This window comes from Erinaceus europaeus, chromosome 19 (genome assembly GCF_950295315.1).
Source record: "Erinaceus europaeus chromosome 19, mEriEur2.1, whole genome shotgun sequence".
NCBI lineage: Eukaryota > Metazoa > Chordata > Mammalia > Eulipotyphla > Erinaceidae > Erinaceus > Erinaceus europaeus.
In genome coordinates this window covers 57,233,527-57,258,053 of record NC_080180.1, presented here as the reverse complement: position 1 = coordinate 57,258,053, position 24,527 = coordinate 57,233,527, and the positions used below count along the sequence as shown (strand labels likewise).

Below are 24,527 nucleotides of genomic sequence, written 5' to 3'. Positions count from 1 at the left end.
AGAATCTTTTCTCTTGGCATAAATATAATGGTAGGAAGAGCTGGAATTCTTGCTACTAAAACAATTCATTATTGAATCTATAAATTTGGAAACTATTACTCCAAAGAGAGATTAAATTACTTGTAAGAAGTGAGTTAATTTAGAATCATATTAAATAAATTGCCTATGAAGCACATGTAACACAATCTTAGGAAGGAAACTCCTAGTCCCTTGTCTGAGGAGCTATACCCGACCACTCTCCACTCTTCCAGCACATTCTCCTGCCCCTTCTCATTTCTGGCAGTGCCTCCCATCTCAGCTTTTCTCACTGTGTACACTTCTCCACCCAATTTTTGAATAAGGTTATTGCCATAGTTGTAGCCCTGTTACTCTTCTGTTCTATAACACACACACACACACACACACACACACACACGAAAGCACATCCATAAGTCTCTGTGGGCATGACCTTTCCCAGGTCTATGCCTCTTACCTAGATATCTTTCATGAACTCAGATCCATATACCTAACTACCCACTTGGAAAGAGACCAAAAATCAGTGACAATAATTTTTTATATTTTCTTATATTTATTTATTTTCCCTTTTGTTGCCCTTGTTGTTTTATTGTTGTTGTTATTGATGTCATCATTGTTAGATAGACAGAGAGAAATGGAGGAGGGGAAGACAGAGAGAGGGAGAGAAAGAGAGACACCTGCAGACTTGCTTCACTGCCTGTGAAGCGCCCCCCGCCACGCAGGTGGGGAGCCGGGGGCTCGAACTGGGATCCTTAAGCAGGTCCTTGCGCTTTGCGCCATGTGCGCTTAACCCGCTGCACTGCCTGACTTCCTTTTTCTTTTTTTTTTAATTGTTTCTAAAAAATTTTGAAAAAATGGTCAAACTTCAAAAGAGCCATATTTGATCTTTATCATAGACTGACTAGCTGAATGAAGCATCACTGCATCACAAAGGTTTCAGCTGGGCTTCCCTCAATGCCAGTCTGCCTCGCCACTCCCCCAACTCCATGACAGTAGCTCCGCCACTCGGTCACACTCACACACCTTTCTGTAGCTGTGATCCCTGTCAGGTCGCAGCCACCTTCTTCTCTGCCCGAGCACATTCTGGTTAACCCCTGAGACTCAAGTGATAATAATTATATTATATTATAAATGTAATATAATAAAATAAATATAACATAAAATAACATAATCCAAGGGCAGGGCCGTGGCTCAGTTCCCAGTTTCACAGTCGTAATGCACAGGCCTCATATGAATAAGGTCCTGACTTGATCCCCAGGACTCTATCCCCAAATCCATAATGTAAGCTTGTGGTTAAACAAGAAACAAGAGGTACAATATTTCTCTTAAAAACATATATTAACTGTATAACATATTTTAACTTCAAAAGGAAATATATCCAGTGCAGATTAGCTCAACTCCACTTTGGAAAAAAAGTAACGTATTCAATCAGAATGAAAATGTAGTCTGGGGTCTGGGCGGGCGGGGGCAGGGGGCACCAGGCTAAGCACACACATCACCTAGTATAAGGAGCCAGGTTTAACGCCCCGTCTCTGCCTACAGGAGGGAAGCTGTGCAGGTGGTGAAACAGATCTGCAGGTATCTCTCTCCCTCATTTTTTCCCCTCTCCCCTTTCAATTTCTGTCTTATCAAATAAAAAAGAAAAGGAGGAAAGAAGAAAGAAGGAACGAAAAAATGGTCTCAGGAGCAGTAGATTCACCATGAAGCACTCAGCTTCAGCAATAGCCCTGGCAGCAATAATAAAAACAAGTATCATTACTATTATAAATATATTCGTATATGCTTTAACTGTATACATTATTTTTAGAGAAGAACAGAAGATGTAACATTTGTGGCCTAAAAATTCTGTGTGTGTGTGTGTGTGTGTGTGTGTGTGTGTGTGTGTGTGTGTGTGTGTGTGAAACAATGCACGTATATCACACCAAAGCATTCTAAACTCATTGTAAAAATATACTAAAGTCATTCATTAAAATTATGTCAAGAAACATTTTTGGGATGCGCTGGCCCTGGGAGAAGCTGTGGTGCTCTAGTACCTCTCCTATCTTTCTGGGTAAAGTCACACACACACACACACACACACACACACACGCACGCACGCACGCACGCACGCACGCGCCTCGCTCAGCAGGGGAAAAATCTTTTAAATTAGCTAAATTCAATAAAAACTGAAAAAAAAAAAAGCTCAGTAAATGAAGCACTCTGTCTTATCAAATGAGTTTGTTTGCAGACACTACCTAAAATCATTCCGCTTTTTATCAAGTCGTTTAAAATAGGCCCCGCAGAAGGAAAGAAATGTAAGCACAGCCTGAGACCGAGGGAGAGTCAGAGCCTTTGTCGGCACCACCCTACTTTACCACACACATTAACAGACTCAAATTATAATGGTAAATGTTATGTTAGCAGAACGGACTTACTAGCCGCTCTGTCAAAGAACCATATATGGACTCCCACATGCCTGCTGCTGATTTAAGACACACGGTCGACAGCCAAAAGGCTCGCCCACATGGAAGAAAGGGGAAATATCATTACAGCTCTCTTAACATTGAAGACTTATTTCTAGGCTCCTCTTAATGAAAAATCACTTGGTAACAGCTTTATTATCTGAAGACAAAAACAAGGCTTCAAATTCACTTAAGTGCTCAATGTTGTTCTATCAATGGCCATACCCTTTCGCAGTCACAGACGTTACTGTATTTGTTCAGATAACACTGCTTTATAACATTATGTACCTTTCAGATGTGCATCACTGAAAATCAAATCAACATATGTAAATGCTACATCAAGTTCACCACTGAAAGTTCAATTCTACCCTCCACCATACACTTGTGCCCCTTAAGTTTTAGGAATGAAATGTTAATGATCAGTCAAAGGGCTATATTCACATATGCTGAAATAAAACAGTATAGAAATAAATACCATACTTGTCACTATATGTCTAATAAATCACTTTCGTTTCATATTAAAACACAAGAAGTTCTATAATGATTTTTAAAAGAAACAACTGGCTAACAAGTTGAAAAGGAATTTAAGTTTCCTTGGATTTCAGCCGGAGATGTTTCTTAAAATGCTAAAATGAACAATCTTAGATATGTTGTATCATTGGTTCCTTGCTCAAAAAAAGAAAAAAAATCACAATTTCCTTCACATATATTTTCCCTTCTGAGAGAAAAGAATACTCAACTAAAACATAATTATAAATGCAAAGGATAAAAGAAATTAAAGCAAACTTATTTGAAAACATCTCCTGAGGAATATCCTGAACAATGTGAATAAGACTTCTTACACAGAAGTCACAGAATTGAGGAGGGTAGATAGCATAATGGTTATGCAGACAGACTCTTATGCCTGAGACTCCAAAGTCACAGGGTCAAGCACCATCATCAGCCAGAGCCGAGCAGTGCTCTGGTTTAAAAAAAAGAAGACAGAAAGAAAGAAATTTCAGAAGCACCAGATATATCCTGAAAGGACAATGCATAGAGACTAGGAAATGCTCAATTCTCTTCTCTGTGGAGAAGAGAAGTAAATGGTCTCGTGTGAATACCAATAGGTTGTAAATTTCTTCTGAAATGTTTGTAGGTTGTTGGTTTCTGATTTATGTAGAATGAATACTTTAGGGAAAAAGAAATAAGAATGAGCAGCATCAGTACAAATTCAGCATCCAAAACATCCTCCTTGGCAGGTGGGGAAATCTCCCAATGGTAGTGTGCAGGACTTGTATGTCTGACGCTCCAGGTTCAAGTCCTGGTACCATGGTGTGCCATGGACTGGACGGGTGCTCTGCCCCTCCCCCATGTGGAATAATTTATACAAATCTCCAGAAACAGAGATTATATTTGGCCAAATCCAGTTCTATCATGTGACGATCATGAAACAGAAACATCTAAATTTCATTTCTACTTGAAGTCCCCCCCCCCACTACACTGCTTAAATACGCATCTGGAACAAAAAACAAAATAGATTTCATTGGAGACATTGTTCAACACAGGTGATAAGTGTCTAGATATATTATCATGCTTCATAGCAAAAAATGAAGGAAAACATTTTCTAACTCAAAAAAAAATATGGCTGGAAGAAAAAGTATGATTTCTTTAGATGAACAGGTTAGCCCTTAGCTTTCTCACCATGAAATAGTTTTTATGTTGCTACTTTAAATCAATACTAAGATTGGGGGGGGGGGAGTTTTTAAAGCATTTCAAGTAAACAAACCCTTAATTCCTAGTAAAAAAGGAAAACCTATTTAAATACCCCCATCCACACTACACCCTCCAGTGGGCAAGCATCCATGGAAAAATACAAAGAGATGTAGCAGGATTTTCCACTCAGTGAAATCAGCGCTGTAACTAATGAAACGATGGCTCCAGAAATGCTCATGAAAGTCCACACTAATTTAATCACTTGTCTTAGCATCTGAATTAAAAGCATAGGTTTTCAATAACAATTCAACCCTGGCAGAGTCATACAAAATCTAAAATTGTGACCTACTTGTCTTTCTTTTTTTAAAAGTGCTCTCAGATTATTTCTCTGGTTTATTAAAAGATAAAAGGGCAAACAGAGTAAACCACACATAAAGATTCGAAATTCAAAGATAAAGTGCCCTTTACATCATAAGCTGCAAAGGGTAGCACTGATATTTTAAAGCAAAATCCAGAAATTATGGTTCCTTAGTGACAACTACGGCAGAAAAGCAGTATGTTCGTTAAGTTTTTCAGGAAAACAACTTCCATTATCACCTGGTAATATTTAGTATTACTGGTCTCCAGAGATTATGTGGTCACTACACAGAAATATAAACATTCTTGGAATAAAACTGAGAGACTACCAAAAAGAGCTCTTATTCTTAATGGCTAATGTTTCAGTACTTAAAATGATACAGTAGAAGCAAAGACTAGATTAAAAATAATCTGCAAGGGTTCAAATAGCATTTCAAATTCCTCCGGTTTTCAACAGACTACAAGGCATGTTTAAGCTTTAAAAAAAAATCACATATGAAAATGCACATGTCCCAAAATGCATCAAAGAATTTTTGAATAAATACAGTCTAGGAAAAACTAGAATGACCTGAGGCCTGGACCTTACAACTAGGATGTGAGACAAGTAATTAAAGAACACCAGTGACACCTAGTGGACATTTTACATATATGCCACATTGATCTTCGATCAAAACATTTGTAGCTCCGGTGATTCAGATTATTGCAACCTATCTGAAGAATTATATGACAGGTCTTTAGTTTTTGACCAAAACAGACCAACTCTGCTCCCAAAAGGGTTCTCAGTCAGAGTGACCCAGGCATGTAATATAAAATGATATATAATTAAAGCAAGTAAATATCTCAAATCTTTACCCATGGTAACTGAATAAAACGATCAGTTTGTTAAAAGATTTGAAATACTGGGTTGTCAGAAAAGTCATTACCCATTTTTGCATAGAAAAACACAGAAAGAAAAAAAAAAGAAAAACAGAAAGATACGTCTTGACTTTTCCAAGAACCTAATATATACAATATAGCCAAGATAACAACAAGAAGAAAAGAAGTAAAAAGATTCTGAATGGAAATCATGGTTTTTACAACAACACTGGAGCTCATGAAGAAACTTACAAAGAAAGTTCACAGTCTGGATTGGGTGATGGTGCCTTGAGTTGAGAACACATATAACTATGCACAAGGACCTGGGTTCAAGGCCCTGGTCCCCACCTATAGCAGGGAAGCTTCACGATCTGCAGGCGTCTCTTTCTGATTCCCTCTCCCCTCTGAATTTATCTGTCCTATCAAAATAATAAATATTAATTGAGACTTGACCTATTTATGAATTTGCTCAATACAGTGTGGCTTATCAGGCACAATAATAAATGTTTCTGAAGGGGGTCGGGCGGTAGTGCAGTGGGTTAAGCGCATGTGGCACAAAGCGCAAGAACCAGCGGAAGGATCCCGGTTCTAGCCCCTGGCTCCCCACTTGCAGGGGAGTCACTTCACAGGCTTCAGGTGAAGCAGGTCTGCAGGTGTCTATCTTTCTTCCCCCTCTCTGTCTTCCTCTCCTCTCTCCATTTCTCTCTCCTATCCAACAACAACGACATCAATAATAACTACAATAAAAACAAGTGCAACAAAAAAGGAATATTTAAAAAAATAAATTTTTCTGAGCAACAAAAAGCTTGTTTATTCTTTAACCCAATAAAATATATCATTTTAGTAGATTTAAAAAAAATGTTTCTGAGCACCAACAAGGGAAAACACTAAGCAGAACTTGGACTGGAGTTGGTGTATTGCACCAAAGTAAAAGACTCTGGGGTGGGTGGGGGAGAGGGTTCAGGTCCTGGAACATGATGGCAGAGGACCTAGTGGGGGTTGTATTGTTATGTGGAAAACTGAGAAAAGTTATGTATGTATAAACTATTGTATTTACTGTTGGCTGTAAAACATTAATCCCCAATAAAGGGAAAAAAATGCTTCTGAGATGAAAGCAGCCTGTCTTAACATTTTTTGAAAACGAACGAGGCCTTGTAAAAACTGCTAGATTCATTCTCTAAAAGAAAATAACTTTTGAAACAAAATCAGGTAGTCATCACAAAACTTAACAAAAAGGGCAAAAGGAAAAAGGCAGTACCCAAGAACAATGTCCTTACCTACTCTTCTGTGTGAATGCTAAGTGTAATAAATACTCAAGCAGAAGCTTAACAGCCTTAAGTCAAATAAGAGTTCAAGCTACAATTAACCAGAAATCTTTCAAAAGCCATAGGTATGGCCCTAAAGCTCTCAAAACGACCTGATTTAAAAGATTTTAATAATGACTTGAATTCAACAACTTCCTGACAAGAAAAAATGCCAGGGTCCAGAATGTCATTTGTATATGCTGCACAATCATAAAAAATAAAAATGAAAATAAAACCATCTCTGAACCATCTCTGATTGTTTGGGAACTAATAAAACGCAAGTCATGAGAGCACTGCCCTTCATAGCTTCAAAGGTTAGAGGACAAATAGAAGACGGTTTGCTCAAACAATGGACTAGGTTTCAGGAGTAAAAATGTACTATTAAAACCTGCAACAACACAGGTAAACCTGAAAAAACAGGCTAACAGAAGCCACACAGAAAAGTTCCGGTGTGTGGTCCAGGAGGTGGCACAGTGATAAAGCTTTGGGCTCTCAAGCATGAGGTCCCAAGTTTGATCCCCGGCAGCACATGTGCCAGAGTGATGTCTAGTTCTTTCTCTCTCCTCCTATCTTTCTCATAAATAAGTAAAATCTTAAAAAAAAAAAAAAGAAAAGAAAGAAAAGTTCTAGTGTCTTGAACTCTGTATGATTCCATCTGTCCATCTAGTCTATGGTGAAATGAAGGAATGCGTGAACTGATAAAAGCACGATAATGGTTATGTCTGGAGGCAGGTTAGAGAAAGAATGATAGAATGAAGAAAATTTCTGAAGTGCTGGGAGCATTACATACCTTAGTTGGAATTAGGCTAACAATGTCAAGAATCAGCAAACAATACTATGCTTATGATTCCTACAAAATGTATATAGTGTTAACTTAAAGTGAAGCTTAAACAAATAACTACGCTTACCACAGATCATGCTGGAATATCTGGAGGGAAGTGTATACAAATCCAGTGTATTTTCAAAATACACTAAAAAATGGGTGGACAGATTACAAGGCAAATTTAGAAAAATGCTGATAACTATCGAATCTTAAGAGGTGAGTACAATTGGTTTGCTATACAATTCTTTCAGTGCTTCTCAATGTCTTAGAAATTCCATAATTAACTATTTTTTAATATTTATTTAATTTATTTATTCCCTTTTGTTGCCCTTGTTGTTTTATTGTTGTAGTTATTATTGTTGTTGTCGTTGTTGGATAGGACAGAGAGAAATGGAGAGAGGAGGGGAAGACAGAGAGGAGGAGAGAAAGATAGACACCTGCAGACCTGCTTCACCACCTGTGAAGTGACTCCCCTGCAGGTGGGGAGCCGGGGTTCGAACCGGGATCCTTATGCCGGTCCTTGTGCTTTGCGCCACCTGTGTTTAACCCGCTGCGCTACAGCCCGACTCCCTATTTTTTAAAAAGATGAAAAATCAGAATTTAAAAGAAACATGTTACTATATAAAACAAAAACAATTTTCTGAAAGAGCAACAATGTTTCGACTAGTCTCTGTTGGCATTTTACACATTAATGGTCTACCTTTAAATGTCACTATCTTCTAAAAAGCAAAAGTTGCAGAATTACACGTTAAGAAACTGGAAAGTCATACCCGAATTTCTTGAAGGTTGTGAAAATTATTTCCTACTCGAACTGAAATCTTGCTTGGAGTGTAGCTTTCATCAGATTTGTAATCGGCATAAATGCATAAAGTCTTCACTGTAGTTTTCCTCCTAAAAGCAATAAAATTAGAACATGTCCCTTTCTTTATTGAAAGATCATCTCAATGACTTTGACTTTTAAAAAACAAAGCTTGGTAAAGATGAGTATTTGAATGATTAATTTCCATTTCTTTTCATTTGAAAATAAAGAACACAAAATTACAGAAACGGGCCAGGGTAGATAATCATCATGCAAAGGGACTCTAGTGCCTGAGGGAGGCTCCAAAGTCCCAGGTTCAATATCCCCCCCCCCACCACCACCACCACCATAAGCCATAGCTAAGCAGTGCACAGGGGGAAAAAAAAACAAAAAAACAAGCGCTACAGATATGGATTTACTTAAACAGACATGACTGTCCTAGACAGTCAAGAACTAATTATGAGTGATGAAGGAACAGGTAAGTCAAAATACAGACCTCAGAGTTCAAACAAACATTAAAGGTTTCACTCTTCATTTGTATATTAGACACTTATTTCTAGCAAGCAGGATTTTCTTTACTAATTACTTAATTTCTTATGTTAGTAACAGAAAACAACTAGCTAAAGGAGAAACTGAGTCTAGCAAACACAAGAGCATTGTTAATAGGCAGTGTCTCATTTGTTCTTGCAAGCAAGAAAACAATTTTGAGATTAAGTAGGAAGATAAACAGATACATAGTAGGCAAATAATCTCCGGGAAGAAAGCAAGCGGCCAGGAAACATGGACTGACGTTCAGCCGTTACTAATCTAAAATGCAGAAATTAAAACACAGATGTGAATTGATAAAACCAGAAAAATGACTGGTACACTGAGATTTGACGACAAAAAGGTAATTTCCCAGCCCAGGTGATGTGGGGCTAAAGCACTGGATAGAAAAGAATGAGTCTGGGGGAGTCGGGCGGTAGTAGCGCAGCGGGTTAAGCGCACGTGGCGCAAAGCGCAGGGACCGGCGTAAGGATCCCGGTTCGAGCCCCCGGCTCCCCACCTGCAGGGGAGTCGCTTCACAGGCGGTGAAGCAGGTTTGCAGGTGTCTGTCTTTCTCCCTCTCTGTCTTCCCCTCCTCTCTCCATTTCTCTCTGTCCTATCCAACGACATCATCATCAACAACAAGAACTACAACAGCAATGAAAAACAACAAGGGCAACAAAAAGGGAAAAGAAATAAATATTAAAAAAATTTAAAAAAAAAAAAGAATGAGTCTGAACCTCTGCATTACATGTGCCAGCACTCGGATGCTGTTTCCCTCTCATTAATAAATTCTTTTTTTTTTTTTTAAGAGACAGAATGACAGAGACCACCAGCACAGAGCAGGGGTAGATAGCATAATGGTTGTGCAAAGAAACTCTCATGCAAAGAGGCTCCAAAGTCCCAGGTTTTCTCTCTCTCTCTCTCTCCATCTCTCTTGTGTGAATAAAGAGCTTTTTTAAAGTAAGTTTTTCTGTATTTATACAGAAGAATTATACCTTGAGAAAACAAAACAATAAAGGCACGTAAAATTACACATATGACTAGAAAAAGACCTGTGTGGAAACAAACAGCAATAAAAGCAAATATTCTAATGGGGGAGCTTGATCTTCATCGCTGTAATTTTGACATTGTCTGAATCCTTCACAATAAGCATGTGCCACTTTGGTCATCTGAAGTAAAATTACAGAATTCTAAACATGCCTCCCCCCCCAAAAAAAAAAAAAAAAAAAGAAATCTACTTAAATGTGTTTCTAGCACTAACTTCACAACCATGAGTTCCCTGAGGAGAAGCAGTCCATGTCAAAATTCAGCCTGTAAAAACAGCAGGGGATGTTAGCTCTTAGCCAGGGGACCGAGCAGCTCTAGTCTGAGCTATTCATTAGAAAGAACTGGGGAAAGCTAAGGGCTTTTGCCTCAATAATAAAGACAGATCAAGACATAACAGGCTAACTGCCCAGGAACTGCTGCCAGGATAAACGCCATTATCAGGCTTTCAAACGAAGCCAGCGAAATAAAACTGCCATCTTTCTCTTCCTGGTGGGCCCAGCAAGGAGACAGGAGGAGAAAAGAAAAAAGAAAAATTTTAAAGAGCCCACACAAACAAATAAATAAATAAATGAAAGGAAAGAAAGGAGGAAAAGAAAAACTTTTCTCTGTGGAACCATAAGCAAGCAGTTATAAGTCTTTCTTGGGTCTCTTTTGTTGTTAGACAGGACAGAGAGAAATGGAGAGAGGAGGGAAGGGGGGGAGATAGATAGACACCTGCAGACCTGCTTCACCACTTGTGAAGCAACTCCCCTGAAGGTGGGGAGCCAGAGGCTGGAACCAGGATCCTTACGCCAGTCCTTGTACTTTGTACCATGTGCTCTTAACCCGCTGTGCTACCGCCCGACTCCCCAAAATGAGAGTTTTAAAAGAGTAACAAATAAAAAAACTGACGTCAAAAAAAAGTCTTTCTCATCAGAGAGATCAAAGATTAGGAAGATACCTCTTAAGAACATTACATACAAGGATAGGAAAGCTATCAGGGGAAGGGATGGGATAGAATTCTGGTGGTGAGAATTGTGTAGAGTTGTACCCCTCTTATCCTGTGGTTTAGTCAATGTTCCTTTTCATAAATAAACTATTTTTTAAAACTGTAAACAGAAAAAAAAAAGAACATTACATACACACAGAGACAGTGAGAGACCTAACGAAACATGCTTTTTGTTCAGAATAACTCCGTATCTAAACTCTGGGTTTCCAGATAACTTAGTAGCTGAGACTTGCATAAGTTCCAGGTCAGATCAGAAAAGGGATTAAAGCAGCAGCAGTGATGAAAAACAAGTGAGGACTGTCTGGCCCAGAAGTAATCTTTAAATGCATTATCTTATTTTCTCATCAGTCTTGTGATACAGAAACTGTACCACCTTCATTGTACTGAATTCTAAAGCCAATTAATAACACTCAGGTTAATCCCAGCTTAAGGCCAAAGACACAGTGAGTGGGAACAGACACACATCTGCCACCTGGAATGATTTCAACCATCTTCCTACGAAACTGATTGTATTTAGCTTACTCAATAGTCCCTCACACCAGTTCACAGTCGGACATAGGTGTTTATAATTCTTGAAATTTATTCTATACCATGTCCTCTTATCCCACCCCCAGAAATAATATGTTTTCTGCCATGTACACTGTTCCACCAGATTTGCAAAGGAAACTGTGACCTCACCAAAAATTTAACAAATATTACTTTGAATGGTATTCATCAAGTCTTTTCCCCCTCCTCCTCCTCCTTCCTCTCTCACTCTCTCTCTCCCCCCTTTTCTTTCTCTCTCTTTTATAGCTGGGGGCTTGGCATAGGATCTCATTTTTCCCAGGTCACTTTTTCATTCAGATGGAAAAGAGAAACTCACGGAAAGAGGAAGTGAGAGGCACCACAGCACTGAAGCTTACCCTCAACATCATGGCTCCTTCCACATGGTGCTGGGCACTGACATCAGGGTGCACACAACCTAGCTGATAAGCTCCCTCTCCAGCCTCTCCCCCACCATAAGGTCTTTTAAAATGATTTGTGGGAGTTATAAAGTACTATTACGTAGGCCACCATGCCGACTGTCAGCTAGCAGCACATTCGTGGCAACAGTCCCGTAAACCAACAATCCCTCAATAAAGTGACCCTGAAGTTGGAAATGCGAGGAAAACAGCAACACGCGAGAGGACACGGAGTGGCAGCGACCCAGGTCGCTCGGGTCAGCACTGCGGCCATCGCGTAGACTAGTGCTCAGTGCGTGCCTGCTGCCGTGCTAAAACTCTCAGGGGAACTGACATCCTGCGGGAAGGGAGGTGGCAGAGGGTGATACTCCCCTCTTTCTGACGACAGCGGTGACACTCCTGACCTCTCTCCACTCACCCACAACTCCCTTCCTGCTGAGAAAGAGTTGCTGGCAAGAAGCTGATGTTTGCAACGCTGGTTTATAGGGACAGGCTCTACTAGGCCTTGTACTTTTACAACTGGCTGGGTAGTCTGTTTAATGACAGAGCTGCAGCCTGGGAAGTGCCACTGACTGTGAATCTAAGGCCCTTTCTCAAACATCAGCACTGGCAGTTTTATAAGGCTGATATTATGGTCTGCATCCCTGACTCCTACATCATTTTTCAACAGATCTGAAAGCCAAGAAATTGCAACAGAAGTCACTAGCATCGGGTACTGAGTGCTGCCTGCCTACCAGTCCTTCTCCACCGAGAAGCTTTCCTTCTGCAGGTGGGGACCTGGGACTTGAACCTGGGTCTCTGAGCATTGTAACATGCAAGCTCAACCAGGTGCACCACCACCCGGCCCCAAATGAAAAAAAAATTTTTTTAATAATACTTTTTTAAAGATTTATTTACTCCCTTTTGTTGCCCTTATTTTATTGTTGTTGTTACTGATATCGTTGTTGTTGGATAGGACAGAGAGAAATGGAGAGAGGAGGGGAAGACAGAGATGGGGAGAGAAAGACAGACACCTGCAGACCTGCTTCACCGTCTGTGAAGTGACTCTCCTGCAAGTGGAGAGCTGGGGTCTTGAACCAGGATCCTTATGGCCAGTCCTTGAACTTTGTGCCACATGCGCTTAACCCGCTGTGCTACCGCCCGACTCCCATGAAATCTTTATAAGGAAAAAAAAAAAGAAAGAAAGGGAGTCGGGCGGTAGCACAGTGGGTTAAGTGCACGTGGCGCAAAGCACAAGGACCGAAGTAAGGATCCCAGTTCGAGCCCCTGGCTCCCCACCTGCAGGGGAGTCATTTCATAGGCAGTGAAGCAGGTCTGCAGGTGTCTATCTTTCTCCCCCTCTCTGTCTTTCCTCCCCCTTTCTCCATTTCTCTCTGTCCTATCCAACAATAACGACATCAATAACAACAACAATCACTACAGCAATAAAACAATAAGGGCAACAAAAGGAAATAAATATATTTTTTAAAATTTTAAAAAAGAAAAAAATATTAGAATTTAAAAATAGGACCTTGAAAGAAAGTATAACTATCTCCCTAGAAATGTATAATAAACCCCATAAAACCCAAGTGACTTAGAAAGCCTTCGTTGCAATGTTGCTCCTGGATCTGGAAATTGGGCAGGGCTCAGAAAGGAAGGGCCCTCAGAGCGTCAGGTGTGACAACCTTGCTTGTGGTCTGAAGGATCTGCTGTGACCTGCAAGTCGCTACGTGTTGTGAGCTGGCGGCTTAGTGGAGGTCTTGGGCTTTACTTCATGTCTGTGTTGGCTTTTCCTCTTGATGTGGGATCCCTTATGACATGGTAGATGGCGTATCAAGTGAGAGAATCACATCAAAGAAAGAGATCAAGGCAGAAGTTGTATTGGCTTTTATGACCCAGCAGTAGAAGTAATCATGTCTTGATATCCATATGCTAAGAGGCAAGAAATTCACAAAGATATGCCCAGTTTTTAAGGGAGAGAGAGAAAGAGTGAGAGAGATGCCATCTAATAGCAAGATAGCAGCAAGGTCACAAAAGAGTATCTGAGATAAACAACAGTGTGGCCAGACTACAAGATATAATCTGTTAATAGTGTGTTCAAAGGATTAAAATAGGGAGTCGGGCAGCAGGGCAAAGCACAAGGACCGGCGTAAGGATCCCGGTTCAAGACACCGGCTCCCCACCTGCAGGGGAGTCTATTTACAGGCGGTGAAGCAGGTCTGCGGGTGTCCTTCTCTCCCCCTCTCTGTCTTCCCCTCTCTCTCCATTTCTCTCTGTCCTATCCAACAACGACAACATCAAGAATGACAATAACTACAACAACAATGAAAAAACAATAAGGGTAACAAAAGGGAAAATGAACAAATAAATATATAAAAAAAAGAAAAAGCCTCACAGCAGATGAAGCCACATATGTCTAGGCTCCACAACAAACAAACAAACATGCTTTCAAGAAGCAAAAACTCTCTCCCCGTTTATTCTAGGGATTTGTTATGGTTCTAATGCCTAATGTCTGCTTACACAAGTCCCTTTCATTCTTTGCTCTTACCTCTGTGAGTTACAGAATTAAGGTGTTCTACTTGATTCAAAACAAAACAAACAAAAAGCCCCCCTCCCCATTTCTTTCCCAAAGAAGTGTGCGCTTAGAGAAAACACACTGGAGAGAGCTTCGCTACCTGTAGCTCACAGGATAAAGAATATACCCACATTTTCCTAGTGGGAAGGAAATGCCACTGGCTGCCTAAATCATGCATTTTTAGGATATTATGATATAGATACAGATAGTATACTTAGATCTTATAGTCTCTTAAGTATACGGTAAGGTATAGTCAGAATTTTGGAAATTACAGTTTAATTTAAAAAAAAAAAAAACAACTGAACATTGGCAGAGCCAAGATGGCAGCTTGGAGACAACATCTGACACAAGCTCTGTAAGGAAGCTGTTTTCAGCTGGGGAATTTTGGCCACCAGGTTCCAGATGCTACCATGATGCCAACCGGACTTCCCTGGGCAGATGACCCCACCAATGTGTCCTGGAGCCCCACCTCCCCAGGAGCCCTGCCCCACTAGGGAAAGAGAGAGGCAGGCTGGGAGTATGGATTGACTTGTCAACACCCATGTTCAGTGGGGAAGCAATTACAGAAGCCAGACCTTCCACTTCTGCACCCCATAATGACCCTGGGTCCATGCTCCCAGAGGGATAGAGAATGGGAAATCTTTTAAGGGAGGGGATGGGCTATGGAGTTCTGGTGATGGGAGCTGTGTGGAATTGTACCCCTCTTATCCTATAGTCTTGTCAATATTTCCATTTTATAAATAAAAATTAAAAAAACCTGAACATTAATGATAGTTGTTAACTAGAACTACTTACTTCTATTAGGCTAATAAACCAAAAAACAAACAAAAAGCCCCCTCCCCATTTCTTTCCCAAAGAAGTGTGCGCTTAGAGAAAACACACTGGAGAGAGCCTCGCTACCTGCTCACAGGCTAAACTAGAACAACTATTAACTAGAACAACTTGAACAACTAGAACAACTTGAACAACTAGAACAACTTGCTTCTATTAGGCTAATAAAAACCAAGCACCCTATTGCCCAAGATTAAAAAAAAAAAAAAAAGGAATCTTAAAGGCAGTAATGGGAAGGGGCAGCAGTCTTCACACCAGAAACTGATGGTAGTGAGGAGACAGCTCAGCAGGTAGAGCTGCCTCCTGAACGAGGCCCCAGCTCCACATGGGCCCTGGGAGAACCAAAGGCAATTGATGGGTGGTGGGCCAGTGCATGGGTGCTTCTCCCTGTCTTTCAGAGATCAGACAAGATCAGGTGTGTTCAGGGTGCTAAGGCTGTAGACTCTCCCTTTTTAAAAAAATTTTTTTTATATATATATATTTTTCCCTTTTGTTGCCCTTATTGTTTTTTATTGTTGTTATTGATGATGTCGTTAGATAGGACAGAGAGAAATGGAGAGACAGAGAGGGGGAGAGAAAGAGTGACACCTGCAGACAGACCTGCTTCACCGCCTGTGAAGCGACTCCCTGCAGGTGGGTAGCCAGGGGCTCGAACCAGGATCCTTAAGCCAGTCCTTGCACTTTGTGCCACGTGTGCTTAAGCCACTGCACTACCGCCCGACTCCCTAGCCTCTCCTTTTCACTCTACTTCAATTTTTTTCTAAGTATATAGAATTTTTAAAAAAGGGGGGGAGTTGGGGAGTCAGACGGTAGTGCAGCAGGTTAAGCGCACCTGGCGCAAAATGCAAGGACCAGCTTAAGGATCCTGGTTCGAGCCTCTGGCTTCCCACCTATAAGGGAGTTGCTTCACAAGCAGTGAAGTAGGTCTGCAGGTGTCTATCTTTCTCTCCCCCTCTCTCCATTTCTCTCTGTCCTATCCAACAACAACATCAATAACAATAACAATAACTACAACAACCATAAAAAACAAGAAGGGCAACAGAAGGGAAGAAATATATGTAAAAAAGAAAAGAAACTTATAAAAAAAAAAAAAGAAATCGTACCCAATAGAGCACATCTGTTAAAATGCTCAAGGACCTGAGTTCAAGCCCGCGGTCCCCACATGCAGGGGAGAAGCTTCACAACCAATGAAGCAGTGCTGCAGGTCTCCGTCTCTCTCCCTCTCTCTTGATTTCTCTCTGCCTCTATCCAATTAAATTAAATTAAAAAACAAAACAAGGGAGTTGGGCAGTAGCGCAGTAGGTTAAGCACACGTGGCAAAGTGCAAGGACTGGTGTAAGGATCCCGGTTCAAACCCCTGGCTCCCCACCTGCAGGGGAGTCGCTTCACAGGTGGTGAAGCAGGTCTGCAGGTGTCTGTCTTTCTCTCCCCCTCTCTGTCTTTCCCTCCTCTCTTCATTTCTCTCTGTCCTACCCAACAATGACGACATCAATAACAACAACAATAATAACTACAACAATAAAACAAGGGCAACAAAAGGGAATAAATAAATATTTAAAAAAGAAAAACAAAACAAAACAGGACAAAGCCCTCAATTCACTCCCTGGCAGCACATTAAAAAAAATAATAAAGGGGCCGGGTGGTGGAGCACCTGGTTGAGGGCACATGCTTACAGTGTACAAGGACCCACGTTCGAGACCCGCTCCCCACCTGCAGGGGAAAAGCTTCACAAGTGGTGAAGCAGGGCTGCAGGTGTCTCTCTCCCTCTCTATCTACCCCCTCTTTCTTAATTTCTGGCTGTCTCTATCCAACAAATAAAGATAATGAAAAAGTATATATATTAGAAAAAGAAAGTGCCAGGTGGTGATGCACCTGGTTCAGCACACATATTATAATGTGCAAGGAGCCAAGTTCAAGTCCCTGGTCCCCACCTGCAGGGGGAAAGCTTCACCAGTGGTGAAGCAGTGCTACAGGTGTCTCTCTCTGTCTCTCTATAACCACCTAACCTCTCAATTTCTGGCTGTGTCTATCCAGTAAATAAATAAAGATTAAAAAAAGAAAAAGAGGGAGTCGGGCGGTAGTGCAGCAAATTAAGCGCATGTGGTGCGAAGCGCAGGGACCGGCTTAAGGATCTTGGTTCAAAGCCCCAGCTCCCCACCTGCAGGGGGAGTCGCTTCACAGGCGGTGAAGCAGGTCTGTAGGTGTCTGTCTTTCTCTCCCTGTCTCTGTCTTCCCCTCCTCTCTCCATTTCTCTCTGTCCTATGTAACAATGATGACATAAGAACAACAACAATAATAACTACAATAGTAAAAAACAAGAGCAACAAAAGGGAAAATAAAAAAATTTAAAAGAAAAAAGAGGAGGAGAAGGAGAAGAAAAAAAAACACAAGGTGTAACAAGATGTTTAAAATGTAAAAAGAAAAACAGACACCTATAGCCTGGGAGGTGACACAGGAGTGTCCTGCTTGCAAGCACAAGGTCCCAGGTTCAATACCTGGCACTACACATGCCAGAGAGACTGATGCCTAGTGTTTGTCTGTCTGTCTTATCTCCTACCTACCTACCTACCTTCAAAAATACAAAGTACTCCATGAATATCTTTTGCCAATGAAAGCCAAAATAAAGACATTTTAAAGTAAACAAAAGCTGGAAGAATACATCACCCGTAAAACTGCACGAAGAGTAATATAAAAGCAAGTTTTTTGGGGGAGCAGGAGGAAGAGAAATGTCAAGTACAAGTGAGAATGCATTTAAAAAGACAATGAGCACTGAAAACAACATGTGAATAAATATAAAACGTGTTTCCCAGTGGTCCGGGAGGTGGCGCAGTGGTAAAGCTTTGGACTCTCAAGCATGAGGTCCCAAGTTCGATCCCCGGCAGCACATGTGTCAGAGTGATGTCTGGTTCTTTCTCTCTCCTAAAAAAAAAAACAAAACATGTTTCCCATTTAAAATGTTCTCTGAAGACAACTGTTAAAAGGAAAAGATAATAAGTGTTTCTGTGAACTTTATGAAAAATACAGAAATTAAGTAGAAGACAATAAAAGCATAAAGGGAAACAGGAGTAAAGAATAAGTCCTTTATTATATGTGGAGTGCAGTGATTTTATTTAAAGGTAGATTCTAATAAATTAAAGATGCATATTATAAATCTTAAAACTACTGCCATTAAGAACATAATATTAATCAACTAAATCGTAATATTTATGCATGTACAAACTATTGTACTTACTTACAATAACTTGTTGAATGTAAAACATTAATTCCCCAATAAAAAAAATAAAAATCTTAATATTAATTAATCTATTGATGGCAGTGATGGGAAGAAAGGGGCACACACATACAAAGAGACTTCACATCAGCAATTGATGGGGGTGGGGAGTAGACAGCATAATGGTTCTGCAAAGAGACTCTCAGGCCTGAGGCTCCAAAGTCCCAGGCTCAACCCCCCACACCAGCATGAACCAGAACTGAGGAGTGCTCTGGTGAAAAAAAGAAAGAAAGAAAGAAAGAAAGAAAGAAAGAAAGAAAGAAAGAAAGAAAGAAAGAAAGAAAGAAAGACAGACAGACAGAAACTGATGGTGCTGAGGAGACAGCTCAGCAGGCAGAGCTTTAATGAAGTGTGCCCGGGCAGGACGAACTACTGGTATCAGACATTAAAGAGCAGATTATTTCAACTCAACAGAAAATGAAGGGGCCGGGTGGTAGCGCACCTGGTTGAGCGCACATGGTACAATGCTCAAGGACCCAGGTTCGAGCCCCCGGTCCCCACCTGCAGGAAGAAAGCTTTGTGAGTGGTGAAGCAGGGCTGTAGGTGTCTCTCCCTATCTCCCCCTTCCCTCTCCATTTCTGGCTGTCTATTGAATACATAAAGATAATGAAAAAAATCAAAAAAAATGTTTTAAAAATACAGTTAGCAGTATTTAAATATAAGGACCAACTTCAAGGGGCTGGACAGTGGCACTCTCAGTCGAGCACACCTGTGACCATTCTCAGGGACCCAGGTTCAAGCCCTTGGTCCCCACCTGCAGTGCGGGAAAGCAGGGCTGCAGATGTGTCCCCCCCCCCCTCTCCTTCCCTCTCTTCCTTCTCAATAAAAATAAAAAGTTTGGCTTTAAAAAAATTTATAAAAAAACGAATCAACTTTAGGTCTATATACTAGGGGTGTGTGTGTGTGTGTGTGTGTGTGTGTGTGTGTGTGTACACGTCTGTCCAGACTCTCAGGCATGTGCACTGCTCCCAAGCCACTTTCTCCATCAGGCAGAGAAAGGAGATAAGCCAGCACTACAGCACACCCTGAATGGGCCACACACAAGGGGAAGGAGTAAACTACCCAGTATCTACATCTTGTTAATTTTTATTTTTTTAAATTTCTTTATTGGGGGATCAATGCTTTACAGTTGACAATAAAATACAATAGTTTGTACATGCGTAATATTTCCACATAACAATACAACCCCCAGTAGGTCCCCCTCTGCCATCATGTTCCAGGACCTGAACCTTCCCCCACGCCAAAGTCCTTTACTTTGGTGCAGTACCACACACAAACACATATATATATATATATATATATATATATATATATATATATATATGTATATGTATATGTATATATATTAAAGATTTCATTTATTTATTTTAAATATTTTTATTTATTTAAGAGAAAGATAGAAGGAGATTAAGAACCAGACATCACTCTGATACACGTGCTGCCGGGTATCTAATTCACAACCTCATGCTTGAAAGTCCAGTGCGTTATCCACTGTGCCACTTCCCAGACGACTTTATTTATTTATTAATGAGAAAAATAGGTGGAGAGAGAGAAAGAACCAGATATCACTTTGGTACATGTGCCAAACTTGAATGAACTCGGCACCTCATGCTTGAGAATCCAGTGCTTTATCCATTGTGCCACCTCCCGAACCATATATATATCAGTATTTTGATTTTTCCATTTGTTCTACTTTGAAAAAGTAAGGGAGAAAGGCAGCAAATTATTTAATAACTGTTGGTATGCATGAGACCCCTTCTGTTTCATTTGGTTTAAATCCCCCCTGCTTAACACTATTCTATTTACATAACCACTGTTAACAAGTTCTACCCTCCCTCCAGGGCATTTGTGGTTCAGTGATAGGATTCTCACCTAATCTGCCCCCTCTTTGTCACACTCTGATTTTCACCAGTCACTTTTCTCTCCACCCTCTCTATGTCACATCCTGTTTCCACCTTACTTGGCAAGTATATATAAAGACAGCATTGTGAGTTTTAGACTACTGTACTTTGAGTTTAACTTAGCTCGTCTTAGATTGTGCTGCGTCCTGCATGAATAAAGAGATACTGCCTACAGCTCAACCATGAGTCCCTGGTCATCTGTTACCTGCCCGTGAAGCCAGCCCGGCGAAAACAACATAACCCGTCGAAAACAACAAATAACCACACAATAACTTTTTTTTTTTTTTTACAAAGCTGTCTAGGCACAGAAAAACCTCAAATGTTATCATAGAATAGGTCTGGTTCTTCATCTGTCAACTGATAGTTTTCAGAAGCCCAAAATTAATCAAAGGAGTGGTCTGGGAGGTGAGGTAGTGGATAAAAACTGGACTCTCAAGCATGAAGTAGCTAGTTCAATCCCCAGCAGCACATGTACCAGAGTGATATCTAGTTCTCTCTCTCCCTTTCTTTTTCCATTTTTTTTTGTTTTATTTATTTATTATTGGATAGAGACAGAGAGAAATTGAAAGGGGAGGGTGAGATAGAGAGGGAGAGAAACAGAGAGACACCTGTAGCCCCTGCTTCACCACTTGTGAAGCTTTCCCCCTGCAGGTGGGGACCAGGGGCTTGAACCCGGGTCCTTGTTCATTGTAACATGTGCGCTCAAACAGGTGCGCCACCTCCTGGATCCTAAATGTTTTTCTTAACAATCTTCTGTTCTTCACTATTTCAGCAATTTTCTTTACATTAACGTATTTATGAATAGTGCATTTGAAGGGCGGGAGAGATAGCATCATAATGGTTATGCAAAGAGACTCCTGAGGCTACAAGGTCCCAGATTCAACCCTCCACACCACCATAAACCAGAGTTGAGCAATGCTCTGGTTAAAAAATAAATAAATAAATAATGCATTGGTACTAACATGATAAAAATGGCAGTCAAGGGCCCGGGTGGTGGCACACCTGGTTGAGTGCACATGTCACAATGCGCAAGGACCCCAGTTTGAGTCCCCAGTCCCCACCTGCAGGGGGAAAGCTTCACGAGCGGTGAAGCAGTGCTGCAGGTGTCTCTCTTCTTCTCTGTCTCCTCTCTTCCCTCTTGATTTCTGGCTGTTTCTATCCAATAAATGAATAGATAAAGATTTTTTTTAAATGGCAGTCAAAAACACACTTGATATAATTGCAGAAATGTTGTTAGTGGCTGACCAAAGCAGGACTGTAATTTTTCATCTCAGCTTAATATTTCATTATTTACATGTCTAAAGTGGCAAGCAAGTACACTAACTGGTCTGTACTAAACTAAATTACACTCTTTTAAAAAAAAAAAGATTTTATTTATTTATTAATGAGAAAGGAGGAGAGAGGTAAAGAACCAGACATCACTCTGGTACATGTGCTGCCAGGGATTGAACTCAGGACCTCATGCTTGAGAGTCCAGTGCCTTAGCCACTGCACCACCTCCTGGACCACTAAATTACACTCTTTAAGGTAACCATCAACTAGTTTCAAATTTCTTCCCAAGAAGACTAGTTCTTTACAAAAACAAATTAATTCACTTTCACAAAGGGAAGTTCCCCTGATACTTTGTTTTTATTACAGTATTAACTACTCATAGGAAATTCATTTTCTTAGATTATTTCCCACTCTGTTACAGCAAAGCCAAGGACTCTTGAAGGTAGAAGGAGGATCTGAGAGGGTGTTGAGGACCCAGGCCCAATGTAGGGTGGCTTAAGAGGACTTAAGTGGTGGTGGAAGTGGTTCGTTGACACCTATTACAGGGAGATAAGAGGGTGTACTTGTGAGACAACTAGCTTGTAAATCACTGTTTTCCCTAATACAGCAAAAATTAAAAACAAACAAACTCACTTAGGTCATGTGCTGCCTTGCCATGTGCATAAACCAGTGTGTGATCTCACACACACACACACACACACACACACACACACACACACAATCTCTCTCCCTGTCTTGACCACTCAATCTTTATCTAAAACAAAACAAAAAAGAAATATTTTGTCTTTGTCTTTAGTGTCAGCATTTTTTTCTAATTGCCAAGATGAGGGGAGAGGGAAAGTCCTTTTCTCCTTCATTTATTTAGTTAATGGATAACAGACTAGGATAATCTATCCTATTCTTTTTTCTTTTAAACCAAAGCACTGCTCAGCTCTAGCTTATGGTGGTGTAGGGGATTGAACCTGGGACTCTGAGCCTCAGACATGAGAGTCTCTTTGCATCACCATAATGCTGTCTACCCTGCCTCTATTTTTATAATGTAAAGTGGACACTGGAAATATGAGCCCTACCTGGCACTTAGAGTGTTTTATCTACTCCTGAGTGGAGAGCTACTTCCCACTCTCTATTACGCATGCAAAGAATCACAAAGAATCACAGAAAGGAGCAGGGGGCAGATAGCATAGAGGAGGGGAAGGCAGAGAGGGAGAGAGAAAGACCTGCAGACCTGCTTCACTGCCTGTGAAGCAACACGCCTGCAGATGACCCAGGAACCAAGCTCGTGGCGGTAGGACAATTCAAATCTTTATTCATTCCAGCATCCTGGAGTTGGGCTGTAGCACACCTGGTTAAGCCATGTGGTGCTTAGTCAGCCTCTTGGGACACAGCAGAGACAAGACAGAAACAGAAAGTGACTTGACAATATTATACATGGCTAGGAAAGGGGTGGAGAAAGGCAAAGGGGGCCGGGAATGGTATGGACCTTCCTTCGCAACTGTTGCGAGGGCTTTAGCTGGTAAGATTAATAATGATACCCTGGAAGCAGGGAGGGTCTTGAGGGTAGAAAGAAGATAGATCAAAGGAATGGAATGGGTGGGGATCTTTCAGGCAAAACAACGATTATGTAGATGTCCCCTCAAGTCAAGCCCTGCCGAGTTCAACCACATCCTCACAATTTCCCGACAAGGTTCAATATTTTCCTGAAAGGTAACCTTATCTTGGATCAGTTTTAATATTTTAAAGTACTTCTATGAAAGTACAAGTTTGAGAAGTTTTGTGAGTATAAGTCTGTAGCTATAGAACTTAGCTGGCATCACCCTACAGAATTAAGACACTTCATGAGAAAGCCCGAGAGGTGGCACAGTAGCTAGAGGTTTGACTTGAAAACATGAGGTTCCGAGTGTAATCTCTGGCATTGCCTGTGCCAGAGTAATGTCTGGCTCTTTCTCTCTCTCCTTCTCTCTCTTCTATTAAGTAAATAAATCTTTTCAAAAATATATATATTTTGGGAGTCGGGCAGTAGTGCAGCAGGTTAAGTGCAGGTGGCACAAAGCCCAAGGACCGGCATAAGGATCCCGGTTTGAGCCCCTGGCTCCCCACCTGCAGAGGAGTTGCTTCACAGGCAGTAAAGCAGGTCTGTAGGTGCCTATCTTTCTCTCCCCCTGTCTTCCCCTCCTCTCTCCATTTCTCTGTCCTATCCAACAACAACATCAATAACAACAATAACAACTACAAAAATAAAACAAGGGCAATAAAAGGGAATAAATAAATATATATATAAATATATATTTTTTATCAGATCACAAGTAAAGCTTTTTTTTTCAGAAGTAAATCATACTGAAAAGAATAGCTGAGCAATATCTATGTAAGAAGAACTGTGCACAGTACCATAAAGAATTCCTAAGTAGGGGGAGATGGCTTAGTCTGTTAGAGTACAGCATTTGCATGCCTGAGGCCCCAGATGTTCCAGATTCAATCCCCAGCACAACACCCTAGAGCTGAGTGATGCTTTCCTTTCTCTCTCCTTTTCTCATAAAAGTTACCTACTTTTTTAAAAAGAGAATTAATAAAGGATAAGTCAGAGTAAACTCTAAAACAGTAGTTGAGCAAAAATAAAATCGCTAAGAATCAGAAGATGCAGTTAGGTGTTATTTTTCTATAGCTTCTGTATTTCTTTAAAATTCTATAAAAATAAAAAAGATTTCCCTGCCCACCTATAGCCTATAAAGTGTCAAACACTTTGAAATGTTTCACCTGAACTGGATGTTCACTAAATGAGGCTGGGAGCCATCTGATTGCCAATATGTTTCCAGATTATCATCTCGTAACTGGTCCACTCCAAACCCTAAAACACAAATGAAAACACACACTCAAAACACAATATCACCACAAATATTTGTTCATAAAGTCA

At 40.7% G+C, this 24,527-nt stretch overlaps 1 protein-coding gene across 6 annotated transcripts in view; it reads right to left on the bottom strand.

The window, feature by feature from the left end:
* ANAPC10 (anaphase promoting complex subunit 10) overlaps window positions 1–24,527 on the bottom strand; it is a 139,884-nt gene that overhangs the window by 99,540 nt on the left and 15,817 nt on the right. For 4 of the 6 annotated variants that reach the window (XR_009546392.1, XM_060179021.1, XM_060179022.1 and 1 more), the window contains exons 3-4: window positions 24,371–24,461; window positions 8,258–8,378 (exon numbers count right to left, since the gene is read on the bottom strand). Coding sequence is in view for 5 of the 6 variants with exons in the window: in XM_060179021.1 (XP_060035004.1) it covers window positions 8,258–8,378; window positions 24,371–24,461 (212 nt within the window). In the remaining variant the exon portion in view is untranslated. The remainder of the gene's footprint in view (window positions 1–8,257; window positions 8,379–24,370; window positions 24,462–24,527) is intronic. The other 2 variants (XM_060179020.1, XM_007528283.3) reach the window with 2 other exon arrangements.